The 18,895-nt window shown below is 69.1% G+C and overlaps 3 protein-coding genes across 3 annotated transcripts in view; 2 read left to right on the top strand and 1 right to left on the bottom strand.

The window, feature by feature from the left end:
• The window catches only part of STK11 (serine/threonine kinase 11), a 30,925-nt gene extending 29,524 nt beyond the window's left edge, over positions 1-1,401 (top strand). Inside the window, exon 10 of the mRNA XM_065652781.1 lies at positions 786-1,401. The gene's annotated coding sequence lies outside the window, so the exon portion shown is untranslated. The remainder of the gene's footprint in view (positions 1-785) is intronic.
• A 965-nt stretch (positions 1,402-2,366) lies between these two features.
• On the bottom strand, positions 2,367-10,113 carry CBARP (CACN subunit beta associated regulatory protein). Its single transcript, XM_065652844.1, has 12 exons — positions 9,969-10,113; positions 7,682-7,746; positions 6,839-7,021; positions 6,452-6,592; positions 6,077-6,222; positions 5,904-5,965; positions 5,466-5,631; positions 5,220-5,394; positions 4,888-5,040; positions 4,400-4,607; positions 4,101-4,284; positions 2,367-3,787 (listed from the first exon to the last, which is right to left on the bottom strand). Exons 1-12 carry the CDS (start codon positions 10,111-10,113, stop codon positions 2,617-2,619), a joined length of 2,799 nt encoding a protein of 932 aa, XP_065508916.1. The 3' UTR covers positions 2,367-2,616.
• Positions 10,086-12,586, top strand: ATP5F1D (ATP synthase F1 subunit delta). Its single transcript, XM_065652570.1, has 5 exons — positions 10,086-10,234; positions 10,981-11,134; positions 11,565-11,653; positions 11,814-11,941; positions 12,457-12,586. The coding sequence occupies exons 1-4, from the start codon at positions 10,112-10,114 to the stop codon at positions 11,934-11,936; spliced, it is 489 nt and encodes a 162-aa protein (XP_065508642.1). The 5' UTR covers positions 10,086-10,111; the 3' UTR covers positions 11,937-11,941; positions 12,457-12,586.
• Positions 12,587-18,895: the final 6,309 nt, after the last annotated feature.

An 18,895-nucleotide genomic window follows, 5' to 3' on the forward strand; every position in this document is an offset into this window, starting at 1 on the left:
CTGTGACACCCCCATTCCCTGGCACCAGCGTCCCCCCACTTTCTCCCCTGCTCCCCCTCCTCCTCCCGCTCTGTCCCCGGCTCCGCAGCCCTGTCCCCTCCTTCCCGCCCCTGTCCCCTCCTTCCCACCCCTCATTCATAACGGAGCCAGCAGTGACTCATGTTCCGTGCTCATCCGCCCCCGGCCTCACGCTCTCGCTCGTCACCGGCTCTGCGGGGCTGAGGCTCTGCTATCTGTTTGGATCACGACCAGCTTTGTGGTGTGAAAAAAGCCAGAAATAAAAGCCTGTTCCTCCCCCTGCAGCTGTCAGCCCCGGTGGCGGCTTTCATCTTTAATTCATGGCCGGGAGTGAGTCACCTGCACGGGGAGTTACTGGATCGGGGAGCAAACGCCTGGATGTGGGGCTCCCGGGGACCTGCTGCTCATCCTGTGCTGGACCCGTGGGGGGCTCGGTGCCCACTGCGGGGGCTCCGTGGCAGCTGCCGGAGGGTCTAGGGAGCAGCAGGTCTGTGCAGGCTGCGGAGTGGGGTCAGTCGCTCCCCTCTGTGTGCACCCCGAGACGGCTGGGCTGGAAATAGCCCCCCTTTAGTCAGCAGCTTAAACCCCTTGAAAGAAGAGAGCCCCCTCTCTCCTCGGCGTGAACCAAGTCTCTGCCTGTTCCCCTCAGGTTTTTGCTCCCCAGGTCTGGGGTCACCTGGCCAAGGGCCCCCCCATCCCTCCTGGGGACAGCGCGGGGACCCCCGGCCCCCTCTCCCTCCCTCACCCCCGCTCTGTTCTCCAACCAGCGTCCCAGGGCCAGGGCAGCCCGCGCCCCCTCGCCCCAGCTCGGCCTCTCCGGGAGTGAACTGTGCTCGGATCCAAAAAGAAACCGGAGGAGCCCACCCCCTCGCGGCCCCCCCAGCGCCAGGAACCAGCAGCTGCCGGGCCGGAGCCACCGCCAGCCACCACCGCGGACAACGAAAGCTCTGACCGCGAAGATGCTGCCCCCTCCCTGATCACTCTTTGCCAATCAAGACACTGATTCTGTTTTTAATTTTGCGATGGGAAGGGTGGGGTGAGCGGGGCTGGGGGGCGGTGGGACCCCCGCCCCCCCGCCTGGCTGTGTAGAAGTCGTGCAAAGCCATTGCCGTGCACTTTATGTTTTAGACTACTGTTATATATTATATATTTTCCTCTTTTTTTTTTTGTTTATATTTGCAGTATATTTAGAGATTCCTACACATCGTGATGTGTTCAAAATAAACCAGATGAGGAAAAAAAAAAAAACAGGTATTAAGACAAAGCAAACCTCTATTAAACCTGCATGCTGTAAAAGGGCTTGGAAAAGGGAATGGGTGCGTGCGTCGTCTTTTTTTTTTTCTTTTTTCTTTTTTTTTTTAAAGAAAGAAAAATAAAGTGAAAACAGCAGGTGGGTTTCATGTCCTTCCTCCTGCGGGGGGGTGTGTGCTGGCTCTGGGGCAGCCCCTCGTCCTGGGGGCTCAGTGCTTTTGGGGAGGCTGTGGGCCCGATGCGGGGGGGTGGAAGGTAAGAAGGAAACTCAAACAAGTCCCGGTTGGTTTTTTTTTCTCCTTTGTTTATAGACTTAAAAACGCTGAGTTATTAGTGCTTTGGACAGAGACTTTGCAGAGGGAAGGAGCGACCCGGCCTCTTTACTTGCATGCAATGTGGGGGCTGGGGGCTCGGGGGGCCCTGGCTGCCCCCACCCCGCTGCCCAGTCTCACAGCTCACACTGTTTGGGCTGCTTCTTTTTCCCCTTTTTTTTTTTTTCCACCCATCCTTTGAAACACCAATAAAAACCCAATAAAAAGCCAACGCCCCCCCCGGAGCAGCAGCATTCACCTCTGTGAAAATCAATAAATACCCTCTGAATGGCTGGAGCGGCCGGGGGAGTGCGGAGCCCCCAGGGGCACCCCCGGCTCCGTTCTCACCTGGGCAGAGGGGCAGCACTGGGGGCAGGGACCGGCAACCCCCACCCCTCTGGGGGGTATTTCCAGGGGGTCCCCAGGGCTGGTCCTGCCCCCCCAGCCCCTCGAGCATCCTCCTGCCTGGCACGTCGCCCCTGGCCCTGCTTCCAGTGGAGATCCCAGGTTCCCTGCACAGCTGGGGGGTTCAGGGGCTTGAGGAGGCGGCTCCCCCCTCCCCAAATAACTGCCCCCCTCCCCAAATAACTGCCCCCCTGCCAGGGCAGCCCCTGCTCCGCACCCGGGGGGGCATTATTGCTTGTAAAAAAACGGAGCGAGGTGGGGGGTGGGTCTGCTACAGAGCTCTGCCGGGGGGCGAGGACAAGGCCTCGGCTGTTTTTGGGGGTTTATCAGCAACATCCCCCCTTGCTGCCCCCCGCCCCGGTCAATGCCCTGTTCCCCTCTGCCACCCGATCCCCCCGGGCTCCTCCACCTGGCACTTCGCTCCCAGGAGCCAGGGGGCTCGGCCACCCCATGCTACTGGCCCCCCACGCTGGGGGACACAGCCAGGGGACCCCACGTGCCCTCCTGGCCTTCCCGTGCCGGGGCCGCCCTCCCCACGTGCCCCGGGCACCGCGCTGGTCCCCGCGCCAGCAGCAGGAGGGGACGGAGCCCCGAATCCCCCTGCACCGGGGTCGCTCCCCCTGCGCTGGGCCTAGACCGGGCTGTGGTCGGGGGGGGCGTCGCTGGCAGCCACGGTCACGGTGCGCTCCGTGCTCTCCGCCGCTCTCCTCAAGTGCCCGTAGAGCCGCTCCTCCAGCCCGCCCGTGATCTTGTCCAGCAGCTCCAAGCTGGGGCCCATTCCCAGGCACCTCCCGGGGCCGGGACAGTCGTCATCCCCGGGGGGCTCGGAGCCGGCCCTGGGCTCAGGCGCCACCTCCGCCGGCTCCTCCACGATCACCTGGATCTCGGGGTCGGGCAGCGCCGGGGCGGGGGGGACCCCGTCGGCCGCCTCGGCCGCCTCCTCGTCGCCGGCGCTGACGATGCGGGGCAGGGGGCTGTGGAAGCGGGCGTCCAGGGGGTAGTTGGCGCTGTCCCCGCGGCGCAGGGGCGTGCGGTGCCGCTCCAGCGCGGGGTAGCGCACGCCGGGGTCGCTGTACTGCTTGGTGTGCTGCCACTGCTTGCGCAGGTGGGTGCGGGAGCGGTGCTTCCCCCGCAGCGGCGACTCGTCGAACTGGGGGTCGTGGCGCACGAAGGCGTTGAACAGGGCGTCTGTCTTCTCGTCGATGCTGTAGTCCCGCCGGGGCGGCGCGTCCCGCCCCGGGAACATCTGCCCGTAGGGGGACCAGGCCAGGGGGCTGTGGGGACGGGGGGGTCCCCCACCCGCTGCTCCCCGGGCCGTGCTCCCATCTTCCTCCTCCTCCTCATCTTCCTCCTCCTCCTCCGGCTCCCGGCCCTCGAAGCTCTCGAAGATGGTGCCTTTCCGCCCCGCACTGGTGAAGCAAATACGCTTCTCTGAGGCCGTCTGGTCCTTGGGAGGCCCCTCCTCGCCCCCCCGGGTGGGGCCCTCGATGGAGGCGTAGCCACTGTCCATCTGCAGCAGCTTGCGCGTGCCGGACTCCGATTCCTCCAGCTTGGGCCGACCCCAGAGCTTCTCCTCGGGGCCTTCGGCCTCATCCAGGGAGGAGGGGCAGGGGGCCACGCCGCTGGCAGAGGAGACGCTGTCCCCGCCGTCGCTGCGCACCGAGTCCTGGTCGTTGCTCCGCTCGGAGGAGGCGTAGAGCTCCAGCGAGGCGCGCAGGCTCCAGATGTCGTGGTAGGCGCTGGGCTGCTCCGCGCCGCCGGCCTCGCCGGGGCTGCCCGCGCCGCCCTCGCCCGGCTCTAGCCTGTGGGTGCCGCCCGGCGTCACGGCCCCGCAGCGACGGGGAGACGCCAGCCCGGTGGCTGGCATGGGGTCGCGGCAGTGCCGCGGTGCCACGCAGTCCCCCATGCTGTTCCCACTGCCCTGCCCATGCCCCCGCCCACCGTCCCCATCCCCAGCTCTGTCCAGACCCCCCACCCAAGGCCCTCGCCCCCCGGCAGCCCCACCGCAGCTGCACGAAGGCGGGAGCCCCCGTGCCCGGGGCAGCGCGAGGTCCCTCGGCGCCTTCCCGGTGCCCGGCTCGCCCGTCCCTGTCCCCTCTATCTACTGAAAAATACCTGCCGAGAGAGGGTGGGGGGCTGGCGGGGGAGGGCAGGAAGGGGCTGCCCGCGGGGTGAAAGGCCACGTCATCCGTGTGGGCGATGTACTGGATGATGTCGGTCTGGTGGGGGTCCCGGTCCTCCTGGTCCATGCTCTCGCTGGCCGCCCGCTGACGCTGGAACTGCCGCCGCTTGGGGGATCCTGGCGGGGCACAGGGCAGGGCTGGGGGGACGGTCCCACCCTGGCACAGTGAGACCCCTGCCCACGTGTCTGCACCCGCCTGGCACGTCCCCGCTGCCCCCGCGGCGTCTCCCACCTCTGGTGTCCAGGCTGGACGCCCGCTGGGTGCTCTCCAGCTTCCACCGCTTGATCCTGAAGTAGGGGCTGGCCCCGTCCAGGCTGGCGTGCCGGCGCAGGCGGGTGAAGAACTGCAGCACTGTGCCCTGCGTGGGGGCCGGGGGGGGCTCCCCGGGGCTGCCACTGCCCGCCCCGGCTGCCTTCCCGCTCCTGGGTGCTGCTGCGAACTGGGGCATCAGGGGGGCCGTGAGTGCTCGCTGGGCTCCAGACGCAGCCCCTGCCCCCCCGGCCCAGCTCAGCTCCTTTGTCCGAGCTCAGCTGCAGCAGATGCACAAATGTCCCCCAGGGCAGGGGATGGGGACACAGAGCAGGGGGGGCAGAGGCTGTTTCCAGCTGGATGCCCACGTCTCTCCGCAGAGCGGGGCAGGATCCCCGGGGCTGCGCAGGCTGCCGAGGCTGGAGACCCCCTTCCCCTGCCCGGGCCCATCCACCCACCCCGGCACTCACCGAGGGGCCCTCCCCGGAGTCGGAGGAGGTGGCCGGGCTGGCCTCGGTGAAGCTGGTGTCCACCGTGGAGTTGAAGGTGTCCCCGGGCAGGGCAGAGCTGGGGCACACGGCGTGGCTGGGCAGCGCCGGCCGGGGCAGGGCCCCCGCGGGGGGCTGCGAGGAGAGCGCGCTCAGGGGCTTTGCACGAGGGTGGGGGGCCAGGAGGGGCTCCCTGCGCCCCAGGACCCCCCGTCCCTGCGTCCAGCAATGCCCCAAGACTCCCAGCCCAAGCCCAGCGACGCCTCCCCGGGGTGCTGCAGGACCCCCTGGTCCCCCAGGTGTGGGGGGCTCACCTGGAAGATGGCGAGGCCGGGCTTGGGCGGGGGCAGGCGGGGGGTCATGGCCAGGCTGTTCTCGCTGGACTCGCACTCGTGGATGGTGACGATCTTGAGGGCGGGCGGCGGGAGGTGCAGGTGGGTCAGGCGGGCGTTCTTCAGGTGGTGGAAGTCCCCCTCCGTCAGCGTGTACCTGCCGAGCACGCCGGGTCAGGAGGGGCCGCCCGGGCCCCCTGGACCCCCCGGCCCAGCCCGGTGCTTCACCTCCTCCCCTTCTCCTGGGTCTTCTTGCCCTGGTCGAAGAGCGCGGCCTCATTGAAGGAGACGCGGCGGGCGGTGGAGGAGCTGGAGGACAGGAACCGCTCGCTCTCCGCATCCCGGTAGCTGGAGGATGACAGGCAGTCGGGGTCCTCCACTTTGATGGTGATATCTGTGCAGACGGGGGGTCAGCAACCAGGGTCCCCCTGCTGTGGTGCACGCTGGCTTCCCTAGCTGAGGCCTGGCAAACTCGCTGCAGCGGGCCCTCGATGCCAGCCTGGCAGCCCCTGCTCCTGGCTGCCGGTCTGGGCACCGCTGCGATGGGTGATGGGGGGCGCAGGGGGTGTGTGGCCACCCCTGGGGTGCTGCTGGGGGTGCAGCTGGTGGCACTGGGGGCGATCGCTGGGGTCACCGCGGCACGCCCGGCCCCACCGTGGCACTCACCCTGCACCGGCTGCGAGTCCTCCAGGTAGGTGGTGTTGGTTTTCTCGGGGTCATCACTGGCTCTGCAGGGGAAGGAGGGTCAGCGGTGCCCAGTGCCAGCAGCCCTGGCCCCCTCCACTGTGCCACACACCACGGGGACAGCGGCATCACCTGTCTGCATGACCTGTCCCTACCTGGAGTGCCGGCGGTCGGCCTCGCAGCACCGGCGGCAGATGATCAGGATGCCGGAGAGCAGGACCAGGGTGCCCCCGATGAAGATGGAGAGCAGGGCCAGGAGCAGCACGTAGCCATCCTGGGGGGACACCTCGCCGGGCACCGCCTGTGCGGGGCGGCAGGGGCTGAGCCGCCGGGGGAGACACGGCCCAGCCCCAAAGCTGCCTCCCGGGGGGCCAGGACAGCCCCCTCCCGCGCTGAGGCTGATGCTGAGCGCTGCTCCCCAGAGACGCTCGCACTCCCCCGCCGCCCCCGGGCCTGCTGCCGGCTCCGGGGACCTGCCTTCACCAAGGCAACCGCAGCCGGGGGGGCAGAGCCGCCAGCAGACCCCGCACCGAGCGGGAGAGGGGACGGGACCCCAGTCCTGCCCTGGCGTGGGGGTCGGTGCCGACACCCCCTTGTTGTGGCAGAGGGGCTGAGCCGGCAGCAGCACCCGGGACCCCTTGGCCCCCCAGCACCCAGCGCATCTCGGGGGGCTGCACAGGACGCAGAAAGTGTCACCCACCCCCGGGACGGGCAGAGCCGGGTGGGTGACAGCGAGGCTGGCTGGCTGCTGTGCCATCCCCACTCCAGCACAGCCCCCGGCCCCACGGCTGCCCCCACAGCCCCCGGCACTGCCCCACGCCGGCAGCGCATCCCCCGCTCCCCCAGGACCCCGAGCAGGCAAGGACGGGCAGGGAGCGGCAGGGAGCGGCAGGGACGGGCAGGGCGGCCCCGCTCACCGTCGCGCTCTCCGTCGCGTTGTCCCACGGTGTCGGGTCATCGCTCATGGTCCGTCCCGGCCCGAGCGCGTCCTGGGGCGGGGGGAGACAGAGGGAGGCGCCGGGCCGGGGGGGCGCGGCGGGGCCGGGGGCGGCGGCGGCTCCTGCCCGGCCCCGGGCCCTGCCCGGCACCGCGGTGCGGAGCTGCCGGGAGGGACCGGGAGGGAGGGACCGGGATGGAGAGATGGAGGGAGGGACCGGGATGAAGGGATGGAGGGAGGGTGTGGCCAGGAGGGAGGATGGAGGCAGGGCCGGAGGGTGTGGTCAGAGGGATGGAGGGAAGCGGGGATGGAGGGATGGGGAGGCAGGTGGGGCCCGGGGTGGGGAGAACGGGGCAGGAGCGCTGCTGGGCACAGCTCCGGGGGACACGGGCACCGCCACCACCCTGCGCCCCGCTCCGGGGCCTCCCGTGGGGCACAGAGCCCGTCCTTGCACCCGGGGACCCGAGGAGAGAGGCCGCGTCCCCAAACCGGGCTGGGGGCCCGAGCGGTGGCCAGTGCTGGTGGCCAGAGCTGGCCCGGGGGGCTGGGACAGTTCACAGGGAAGGAGGTGACATCACGCTGGCCCAGCACTGCTGTCCCCGGGGGAGCCACGGCGCCAAACTCAGCCCCCAGTGCCCAGGGACCGGTGCCGGGGGTCCGGCTCTGCCTGCGGGAGCTCGAAGGGCAGCGCTGGGGGCACCGCTGAAAGGAAGGGCAGCACACGGCCACCCCACATCTCGTGTGAATGGAGCTGGCGTGGGTGTCACTGGCGTGTGACGGGTGACACTTCTGAGTCAGCCCAACAACGGCTCCGTCATCCAACCGTCCACACGCGGGAGGGGATGGGGTTGCCGAGGGGCCCAGGGGTGATGGAGAAGGGCCAAGCTCCTGAGGAGCAAGAGCCACCAGGGCCAGAGGACAGACAGACAGACAACTCCACAGCCCCACTCCAGCAGAAACCCCGTGGCCTTTGCACACCCGGCTGAAACCCCCCCGGCCCTGCGTGCCCCCCAGCACAGCCCCAGGGGCTTTTCCCAGGGGCTGTCGAGCTCTAGCTCTGGGTCTGTGTGTCCCCGTCTGTGTGTCCAGAGCTGCTGGAGGGGACTGGGGCTGAGCTGGGGGGGTGACACTGGTGTTGGGGGAGCCCCCAGGGTGACAGGCAGGGGTGGGCGTTGCACCGTCTGGGGCGCCGAAAAACTGCTCAAAATCAGGTCAGTGAAAAATGTGAATGGAGCCCATGGTCGGGTGGGAAAAGCCACTTGCGGGGACAGCGCAGGGGGTGACCATGTCACGGCTGGTGGCGAGAGCTGGTGACGTTTGTGCCACGCAGGGCAGCCCACCCACGGTTCGGGGCGTGAACCCCTCAGGGGGACATTGGGGTGCTGGGGACCACCCGGGGCAGAGACTCCCCCCACCTGCCCCAGCCGTCGGGCATCTCTGAGCTGCTGGGGTGAGCGGGGGGTGACACAACCCACCCTGCGACCCCAGGGGCAGGAGAAGGGGGGGTCCCTCCTCTGGTCCCCAGCTGTGCCGTGGCTCGGGGGGCCCCGGGCATGGCACGGGGGGACCCCGAGGGAGCAGGCGAGGGGCTGTGGCTCTGCGTGGGATGGGCGCCCCATGGGGGGGATGCAGCGGTGGGGGCGTGGGGGGCGGGAAGAATGTCCCTGCTGTTCCCCATCATGGAGGAATCCCGTCTCCATGGTGACCCGGCGGGAACAGGATGGCCATTGTCTGGAGGAGTGGGCCGGTCCCCGGGCTGTCCCCCCGGCTGGGGACACGGGGCCGGTGCCCAGGGAGGGGGCTCGCAGCCGGCGGTGCTGCCGCGCTCCCGCACGTGTGAGCCCGCGAGAGCGGGGGGGCCGGGGCGGGTCTGTGCCCCACGCGTGTGCGTGTCCCGCGGGGCCCCGCTCTGCTCTGCTCCCCCCGGCCCCAGCCTGGCGATGGGGCATGCAGGCAGGGATGCCGGATGCAGGCAGGGATGCAGGCAGGGATGCAGGCAGGGATGCAGGCACCCCCCGAACCTCCACGCGCGGTGGGGAGCGATGGGCTCCCCTCGGCCGGGCCAGCTCCTGCTGTCGCGATAGGGGCTGTCGCGAGGCGGCGGGGCCAGACACTCACCTACAACCGGAGCCGGGGCTCCATCGCCGCCGCTGCGCTCGGTGCAGCGGGGCGGCCCCGGGATTTATGAATGAACCGGAGCCGCCCCCGCGCGGCGCGGGCGTCACGTGGGGACGGGACTGCCCCGAGCCCTGCCTGCACCGGCCTGCCTGCACAGCCCTGCCTGCACTGGCCCTGCCTGCACTGGCCCTGCCTGCACAGCTCTGCATGCACAGCCCTGCCTGCACAGCGCTGCCTGCACCGGCCTGCCTGCACTGGCCCTGCCTGCACTGGCCCTGCCTGCACAGCTCTGCATGCACAGCCCTGCCTGCACAGCCCTGCCTGCACTGGCCCTGCCTGCACTGGCCCTGCCTGCACAGCCCTGCCTGCACAGCCCTGCCTGCACTGGCCCTGCCTGCACTGGCCCTGCCTGCACAGCTCTGCATGCACAGCCCTGCCTGCACAGCCCTGCCTGCACAGCCCTGCCTGCACCGGCCTGCCTGCACTGGCCCTGCCTGCACAGCTCTGCATGCACAGCGCTGCCTGCACCAGCCCTTCCTGCACCAGCCCTGCCTGCACAGCTCTGCCTGCACTGGCCCTGCCTGCACCGGCCCTGCCTGTACAGCTCTGCCTGCACAGCTCTGCCTGCACCGGCCCTGCATGCACAGCCCTGCATGCACAGCTCTGCCTGAACGGCCCTGCCTGCACAGCGCTGCCTGCACAGCCCTGCCTGCACAGCCCTGCCTGCACAGCCCTGCCTGCACGGCGCTGCCTGCACGGCGCTGCCCGCCCGCCCCTCGCCAGCGCGACCCCAGTCCCTCCTGCCCCGGCGCACCCCGGCACCGCAGCCCCGGGAGCGCTCTCACGTTCGGCCCCCCCGCGCTCCCCGCGGCGGGCCGGGCCGGGGCTCTGCGGGGCCGCGCCCCCCGCCGCACCCATCGGCGGAACGCCCGGGGCGTGGCGCGGGAACTACAACTCCCATGCGCCCCCGCGGCCCCGCCCTGCGCCGCCACTTCCGGCCGCCGCCCGGTGCGGCTCGGGCCGTGTAGTCGCGCGGCGCGGGGCACGCCGGGAGTTGTAGTCCCGCCGCCGTCCCGCCGTGCCCCGCGCCGCCCGCTCGCCCTTGCCGCAGGCCCGGCGCGCTCCCGCTGCCGCCATGTTCCGCGCCCGCCGCCTCCTCCTGCGCCTCGCCGCGCTGCCGCCGCCCCGCGCCCGCGGCTATGCCGAGCCCGCCGCCGGCCCGGCCGCCATGGCCTTCACCTTCGCCTCGCCCACACAGGTACCCGCGGGCCCGGCCGGTGCGCGCTGCGGGACCCGGAGCGAGCCCTGCGCTGCCCGTGCCCGGGGCTGGGACGGGAGCACCGGGGCAGGACGGCGGGGCTGGGGGGCGCTCCCGGGGCCGGGATCGAGCGGGCGGGTCGGGCCGGGGCTGCGCGGGGGTCCCCGCGGCTGCTGCCGTGCGGACACCGGCCCCGCCGGGCCTGACCTTGGCCCCGACCCGGCCCCGCTCCCGCTGCAGCTCCGCCGGGGCCCGCGCGGGGACGTTCGTGCTCTTCCAGCCCTGCCCGGGCCGCCCCGGCTCTGGGCCCGGCGGCCCCGCAGCCCCGGGCACCGCACGGGCCGGGGGGAGCCGTGCGGGCACTGGCACGGAGGCTGGTCCGGCAGAGCGGGGACGGTGGCGTCGGGGTCTCCCTGCGCTCGTCTCCCAGCTGCGCCCTTCGCCTCTCGCCCACTCCCGACTTCGTGTCTCCGTGTGCCACCTCCATTGTCCCCGCCACGCCTCTCGGAGGCTCGGGGCGCTTTCCCACTCCGTGTGCCAGGATCTCCTCCTCCAGAGCCTGGCCCCGCTCCCACGCCGGGAAGGTTCAGGCTGTCCTGGTCGCCCTTTGCTGTGTGTTAAACCCCGCGGGGTGGGAGCAGCCTGCCCACCGCACCCCTCGGCTCTCTGGCGGCAGAGCCACCTCTCTCCTTCCTCTGCGTTCCTGCCGACGGGCTCTTCCCATCTGCTCTGCCCTCCCTGTCCAGGTGTTTTACAACGGCGCCAATGTGAAGCAGGTGGACGTGCCCACGCTGACCGGCTCCTTTGGCATCCTGGCCTCTCATGTCCCTACCCTGCAGGTCCTCAAGCCGGGGGTGGTTACGGTGTATGCTGAGGATGGCACAGCCACCAAGTACTTCGGTAAGTGGAGCAGGTGGAGCTGGGGAGGGAGGAACGTGTGTGTGGGAGGGTGTTTTCAGGGCTTTCATGAGGGAGACGCTGCCCATCGCGGTGTGCCTGGCTGCGCTTCCAGGGGTTTCTCCTTTCCCCGGGGGGCCAGGGATCTGCCCTGGAAATGGGGCTCTGTGTGACGCTGCAGTCTGGGGTCAGGTTTTCTTGGTTCTGCTCAGGCTCTCTGGGAGCATCCCCTGCTTTAGCTTCGTTTTTGGTAGGAAACGCGTCCCTGCAGGAACTTGGAAATGTTACAGGAGAGTGTCAAGGTCTTGTTTTGGCTGTGGGATGGTGGAGGTTCCGGGGATGAGCTTACCGGTGCTGTTCTGCATGTTGACCCCCAAACGAGGCTGGCTGGGCAGCGCTGCCTGACTCGGCCCCCGCACTTGTGCCTTCGCAGTGAGCAGCGGCTCCGTCACGGTCCACGCGGACTCCACAGTGCAGGTGCTGGCGGAGGAGGCGGTGACGATGGACATGCTGGATCTGGCTGTGAGTCCCTGGTCCCCTGGGCTGCTGGGAGGTCTCCCTGGAGCGTTTTCTTCTCTGGGGCCAAGGACTGCAGGGGAGGGAGGGGGTGGCTCGGGGACTGCGGGGCACCTCACTTATCCTGTGGTGGTCTCTCGATGACACGTTGTGCTCTCGTGTTCAGACTGCAAAATCAAACCTGGAGAAGGCTGTTTCAGAAATGGCTGCAGCATCTGATGAAGCAGCAAAAGCAGAAGCTCAGATTAAAGTAGAAGCCAATGAAGCCCTTGTAAAAGCCCTGGAGTAATGAAGGTGAGTGTCACGGGACAGGCAGGGAGCTGGCAGTCACTGCCAGGGCTTCGTTGCTGTCCCCAGGTCCCTGCAGGGACAGGCCATGCCAGCGGGCAGCTCGGGAGCAGGCTGGATGCTTGGGGCCCCATGGGAGAGCGACATGTGGCCTCTGCTCCCTGTACACTCAGTACAAACAAACAGCCCATGTCCCGGAGGAGGCTGAGCTGGGCTGCTTCCCTCACAGCCTCTTTTCCCTCTGCCTCATCCCTGCACTTCCCACGTGCTGGTAGCTGGGGACTCGCTCTGTGGCAGCGTGTGCTGCGCCGGCCTCTCCCCAGAGCGGGGACAGCAGGGCCATGGCCCCTGGTCTCTGGTCCCTTTGCTCTTGGGCCCATAAGGTTGGGTCTGAGTGAGCCGGCAGCTCTGTTTACTCGCAGGGGTTTAACAGCCTGAGCCGGGGCCGAGCCCTCGGATCAGAATCCCCCGCTCTGCCGAGCCCACCCTCCATTAAACTGACTCTGCTCTGTGCATTGCAGGAATCCCGGTGTTGATGGAGAGAAAGCCCAGACTGTCCTACTTGTCCTGGCTTCCCCGCTTGTACAGATGGTGCGGGACAAATGGAGGTGGAGAAAACGCTCTGATCAATTAAAAGGAAATGTAATCCTGTCTTGCCGCATGTCACCTTCTTCTGAGGCAGCAAATTGCAGCTTGTGCCCGTGGCTGGTGCCCAGGGACGGGCTCTGCCCCCACGCCGGGGTCTGCAGGCGCCGTTGCGTAGGGAAGGTGCCCCCAGCACCACCCCAGGGTTCGGCTGAGGATTCCCGTGGGAGAGTCACCTACAGGAGCCTTATCAGGCAGATTTTACAACCCCCTCCCTGTGCTGTCAGCCACCACCAGTCATCCACCTGGACAGCAGGATTACGGCAGCACGGGAGGAGGCAGGTCTGTGCCGGAGCCTCCTGGCCTGGCTCCCTCACCCTGTCCTGGCGTTGGCTCAGCCTGCTGGCTCCGTTGCCGCAGGAATTCGCATCGGTTGGGCTGTTCCTTCACGGTGCTTCTTGCACCTGGACAGCAGCTGCATGGGCTTTGACCCATTCCCCTGCTGCTGCGTTTGCAGCGCGTGTGGCGTGCAGAGAGGGGAAATCTTCCCCCGCTCCTTGGAGACGGGCTCGGTGAGGGGAGGGGAGCAGATGCCGTGCGTGGTGGGAGTCACTCCTGGATCCGTGCGTGGCGGGGGCAGCTGATGGCTCTGGGGGGCTGCTCGCAGAGGCTGCCCCGAGGTCCCCGCAGCCAGGACAAAGCAGGAGGCGCTTGTGTGTCTGCAGCGACTCACCTGTCCCCACGTGCCTCCCGGAGCGGCAGCACCGATGGGCAGGAGTGGGTTCAAGCGAGAGGCCGGTTCTGCCTGTGCCAGATGCCCGAGGACGTGTGTCTTGCCAGCAGCACCATCTGCCGCCGGGCTCCTTGCTCGGTGCCGTCCTCCCCACGCTCCCCGGGGGGAATTCAGGTTCCCGCAGCTGCGCAAGCTTCCCCAGCGTGGTTTCACCAGGCACACAGGGCTGCGTTCTCTCTGCCTCGCTCCGATCCTCTTTTCCCTGCGGTTTCCCAGCTCGGGCAGGTGGTTGCCCTGCCTGCTCGGGCAGCTGCTCGGGCTCCTGCCTGCCCTCCCGCGGGCTGGGGGCTTGGCCGCGCCGCCGGAGCGGGACACGGCTATTTTCGGTGCTGCCACCCAGGGTGTAATCTTGGCTGCCTCCTCTTCTTCTCACCACCACCTCCTCTCGCTCACTCTGTCTTTCCCTCCCCTCCTCAAGCGATCAAAAATAGTGCCTCTGGTGTTAAATTTCTCACTCTGTAGCTTATTAAAAGCCCCGGAGTGCCTGACGCTGAGCCTATTTGAAGCTCAGCCGATTTCCCAGTTTCTGAGCTGTTCCAGTGCCTTTTTCTTCCCTTCCCCTCTCTCCCTTTTTTTTTTTTTCTAAAGGTCATACATTGCGCTGTGCATAAGCAAAGCCTCAAAGTCAGAGCCGCGTGCTAATTAAAACATCTCAGGAATAACTGGGGATGGATGGCTTTGCTCCCCCTTCCGCTCCGCTCGCTCTCCCCTGTCCCCGTTGCTATTTGCGGCGTGTGCCCCCTTGGCACATGCAGCCGCGCTCTTTCCGTCGGAAGGTGGCTCTGCGTTGGTTTCTTTTTTTTTTTTTCATCTAATGGAAGCGCGTTGGCGAGGCCGGGAAGCTGGGGAAACGGCCAGCTGCTATTTTTAGGATGGGAAAAAAGCGTCTCCGTCAGCATCCTCTCACCAGCTCTTCCCACTGCCTCCCCCAGCGCCGGGGGGACGGGCGGCAGGCGGGACCCGTCGTGCCCCCTCGCAGGGTGCCCTTGGCCGGGCTCTCCGGGAGCACCGGCGCGGCGTGGGGGGTTCTCACGGGGAGCGGGGTCGGTTTGTCTCCGGGTTTCGGCTGCCCTGGGGTGGGCGTGGGAAGGAGGGGTGAGCGGGTGGGGGGTTGACGGGGCCCCCTCCTCCTTCCCTTCCACTTTCGCCATGACTTGCATCTTCTGCTGCCAGATGGAGGGCGGGGAGCTGGGCCGGGAGCGCTTGGAAAGTGAAGCATCACCCTTTCTGCCGGCGTTGCCGGCGGCGTCTCCTCGCGGGGGACGATTTCCGAGCAGGGCCAGGCTCTGCCGGGCCAAATCTCCCGGCACTGGCGTCTCCTCCCCAGCCTTGGCCACATGGCATTTCCACCGTCCCACCCAGCTCCCGAATGCAGGGGAAAGGTTCGAGCTCTCATCTCTCTGCAGGAAAAAAACAAACCCCAAACCCCACCGCAGCCCCGGGATGCTCCGGCCGCACTGACTCATCGGCAGCGCCGCCCGGTCCCTGCCCGAACCCGCGGAGCTCCGGCTCCTGCCATGGCCTCGCCGCCCGCGGTGCCATCCAGGGGTGGGGGCTGTGGGAGCTGCCCACCACCCTTTGTCCCTTGTCCGTGCCTGGGCAGCTGGGGGGCAGCCCCATTGCAGCCCCCACCAGCTTGGGGAGCCTCAGTGCCAGCAGCGCCCTGCCTGGCCCTGCCAAGGGGGGCGGCACCGGGGCACGGGGCTCCAGCCGGGACCCCTCGCGTCCCCCATGGCCAAGGGCTGTGCCGGTGGCCCGGTCCCACCGTGGGAAGGTCACGGGATCCCTGGCACTGCCAGTCTGGCCGTGGCCTCGGGCCGCGCTGCCCTTGGGTGGCTCAAAGGCCGTTTCCTCGCAACTGCCCTCCCCAGGGGGGGCCCGGCTGCAATGATTAACCCACCCTGCGCTAATCGTTCTGGCCTGGAACCTTTTTCCTCTCGCTTTGCAGCTCTGGAAAATGCTCCTCTGCCACCAGCCGCCCACACACGCGGCCCCGTCCCCGAGGATGGAGTGCGGCACGGCGAAGGGAAAATCCCCGCGGGCAGGAGCGGGGGACCCGGCGCGGGGCCTGGCAGCGGCCAGGATGTGGTCCCGCTGCGGTTTCTCCATCCCGGCCCATTTCTGGGGTGATTTGCCGGCAGATGGCAGCGGAGCCGTGGGGAGACGTCGCCCCGCCAGCCTCACCCCAAAACACGGGCGCGGGAGCGAGTGCCGACGGGTGTTGCGGAGAGCGGGTGTTGGTGCTTGTCAGGCGGCTCCTGAGCCAACAGCCTCACAGCGCCAAACCCTTGGCCCGGGGCAGGTTCTCTTGGGGAAACTGAGGCACAGATGGGGAAAGCTACTCGCAGGTTGGGGAAAGTGGGGAGGGGACACGGGAACGCCAGCCCCTGCACTGTGCTGCTCGGGAACGCCGCCCCGGTGGGCGTCCGCCCCGGGGAGCTGCCGGGGTTGGGTGGGGGGCAGTGGGGGCGGCGCGTTGCCCTGGGGTCCCAGGTGCCTTGGCAGGGTTTCGGCGGCCCCGGGGGGGCACAGCCCTTGCTTGGGGCACTTGGCTTCACTGGAGCCAGCCCAAAGCCGGGGGTGTGCGGAGGGGGCGCGCGGCCCCGCGCTGGGGGTCTGAGCGAAGCCTCCTCCCACCCCCCCAGCCGGGGCTGTGACCCGCACAGGGCGGGGGGGCCGGGGAGGAAGCGGCTGCCAGCTGGGCTCCATGCCGGCTACAAAAGCGGCCCAGAGAGCCTGAGCGGAATGAGGTGGCACCCGGCCAGGTTCCCACGGCAGCCCCGGTGCAGAAAATACACGCGGAGCTGGTGGTGGTTGCCACAGCGATGGGCTGGGTGCCACGTCGCAGCAGGGGCACAGCCCTGCGCCCAGGTGTGCCGGCACGGGACCCCGGCATGGGGTGGCGGCAGTTCCGTGGGGCGGCGGAGCTGGGCACTGGTGTCCATCGCTGGTTCCCACTGCCCCCGCCTGCCTTTGATGTGCCGGGGCCTTCGCCCTCGGTGAAGCCGGGAGGTTCCCAAGGAGTTGCCGGCACCCAGGTCCCGCGTGAGCGCTGGGGCTCCCTCCGGTGCCCCCGGCCTGGCCGCAGCCGGGGGCTCAGAGCCCCGCGGGCTCCCCGGCTCCCGGCGGGAGGAAGCGGCTGCAGCTGCCCCGGCGCTGGGCTCTTCCTGGCGGGGCTGGCGCCGGGCTGGGGCCGGCCGGGGAGGGGAAGCCGGGGGGGCCACGACCGCCTGCCTTGGGGATGCCCCGGCGTGTGGCGGGGAGGAGGCGACGGCAGCGCTTTCATCCCCGCTCCCTCAAAGGCCGCCTGTGTGCCGAGCGGCCGCCCCGCCACCGGGTATAAATAGCAGGGATTGAGGCCTGGCGTGACACCGGAGGCGCTTCTGCCACCGCCACCTCGGGTGCCCCCCCGCCACCCCGCGGGACCTCAATGGGGTCATTGTGCGCCGCAGCCCCGCGGGACACGTCCCCGGCAGCTGCTGGGCCTGACCCGTCTGCTCCCCCCGCGTGCCGGGGCCACCGCGGGGCTTGGGGTGCACGGGCCCCCCCTCACCCGCAGGCGAAGGCCACGCACGGGGTAGATAATGGCGTTCTGCCCCCACGCCAGGCTGGCTTGGCCCCCCCAACTGCCTGGGTAGTGCCGGCAGCTGCCGTGGGGCGAAATGCCGGGGTGTGCCCGCCCGCCGCGGGGTGCTGGAGCTGCCACCACCCGGCAAGACGGGGCCAGCCGGGCGCAGAGCTGCCCTGCCCGCAGCCGGCACGGCCACACCTGCGTGGGCTGCGCGGACCCCGCTCCCTCCCACCCGGCACAACCAGCTCCTGCGCGTCCCGGCTGCCCGCGGACAGGCAGCTGCAGGCAGGGCCCCCCGGGCCAGGCAGGTGCTGGGGAGCGCCTGGCACGTTGCGGGGACGTGGGGGCCAGGAGGAGCCGGAGCTGCCTCCATCCCCACGGGCACGGCCGCTGCAGCGCCCGGGGTGCCCAGGGAGGGGCTGTGACCCCCCAGCCGGGGGCTTTCTGGGTGCACTGGGACCTGTGCTGCTGCGGGATGTCCCTGTCCCTGCTCGCCCCTTGTCACTTCCCCACATTGTGTCCCCTGTCCAGCCCTGCATCCTACCTCAGCACATGGGCCCCAGCTGCCTGCAGCCCCCAGGTCCCGGCCGGGGCACCCCAGGGGTGCAGCCCCCCCGGCAGCGCGGGCTCCCGGCAGGGCGTGGGAATCGCAGTGTCTCCTGCAGCGAGCAGGGCGGGCAGGGCAGGCAGGGCAGGCAAGGCGGGCAGGGGCCCCCGCGACGGGGCCGGGTGTGGGCACAGAGTCTGCACAAGCGCCTCTTGCACCGTCAGCAGGGTGGGGGGTCGTGCAGCCCGCATCCCCCCCAGCCGCTCCAACCACGGTCGGCCAGTGCCCAGGGCTGCGTTCCCCCGTCCCACTTTGGGGAGCAAGGACGGGCTCTGCTGCAGACTCCTCGTTCCCCAAACCGGGGATGAAGGTGTCACACACCCCGGGGGGGGCCAGGGCAGCTCGGGGGGTCCTAGCCAGGCAGGAGGGGCCGTGACCAGCAGCCTGCAGGTACCTGCTCCTTACGTGCAGGAGCAGCAGCGCGAGGCCGGACGGGTCATGCCGAGTGCCGGGCTGTGCCGGCCACCGCGTGGGGCCCTGCCCGGAGCTGCCTGAATGCAGCAAATGGCTGTGGCTGCAGAAAAAGGAAAGGAACTGGACCAGGGGCTTAACCGGCAGCGTTTTCCTTTGGAGATGCATCTCCTGGAGAATGAGTTGATGCTTTTCACTTGGAAGGCTGCTGGGAGCATCTGTGATGGGCAGGCGGTGCTGGGGCTGCTGTGCAGCGAGTTTCTCTTTTGCTTTTGTTTGGCTCCTGTTTGGCCAAGCACAAGCCGAGTCCAGAGTCTCTCGGGTTCCTCCTCCTCCACAGTAGCAGCAGCAGCAACGTTGGTGCATTTTTGGTTGATGGGGGGCTCGACGGGCAGAGGGCAAGCACCGCACTGCAGAGGTGACACCAGAGCCCCGCTCTGCTGCTGCTCCCGGACCCACAGATGATCTGATCTCCTGCAGCCTGACCTATCGCTGCCGTATCGCATTTCCCCTCAAAACCTAACGCTGCAGAGAGCACCCAGCGCCGTCCCAGCCCCGCCAGCAGCACCCGCACAGAAGCACTGACAGGGACTGCCTGGTTGTGCCAGCAGCCCCCGGGGAGCCAGCCGGTGGAGATGGGACCGTGGGCACCGGGAGAGCCCTCGCTCCCCGCTGAGCCCAGCTCGGAGCAGGAGGGCGGCCTTGGAGCTGCTCTGTGCCGACCGTCCCGATGCATCAGCCGCGTCTGGGAGCCCAGTGCAGCCTTGGTGCTCATCTCACTGCAGGAAACCGCCCACCCGCAGCACCCCGGGGTGCGCTCAGCAGCTCCCCATCACCCGGCAAGGGGCTGGAGGAGCCCCCGGCTTCAGCTGCGGGCTCTGTGGGTGCCGATGCGGGCTCTGTGGGTGCCGATGTGGGCTCCAGCGCTGTCGCCCACCCGGCGCACACCGGTGTGAGCAGGCGGGTTTCGGGGCAGGGCTGCCCCCGCACCGG

Source organism: Caloenas nicobarica, chromosome 27, assembly GCF_036013445.1.
Source record: "Caloenas nicobarica isolate bCalNic1 chromosome 27, bCalNic1.hap1, whole genome shotgun sequence".
Classification (NCBI taxonomy): domain Eukaryota; kingdom Metazoa; phylum Chordata; class Aves; order Columbiformes; family Columbidae; genus Caloenas; species Caloenas nicobarica.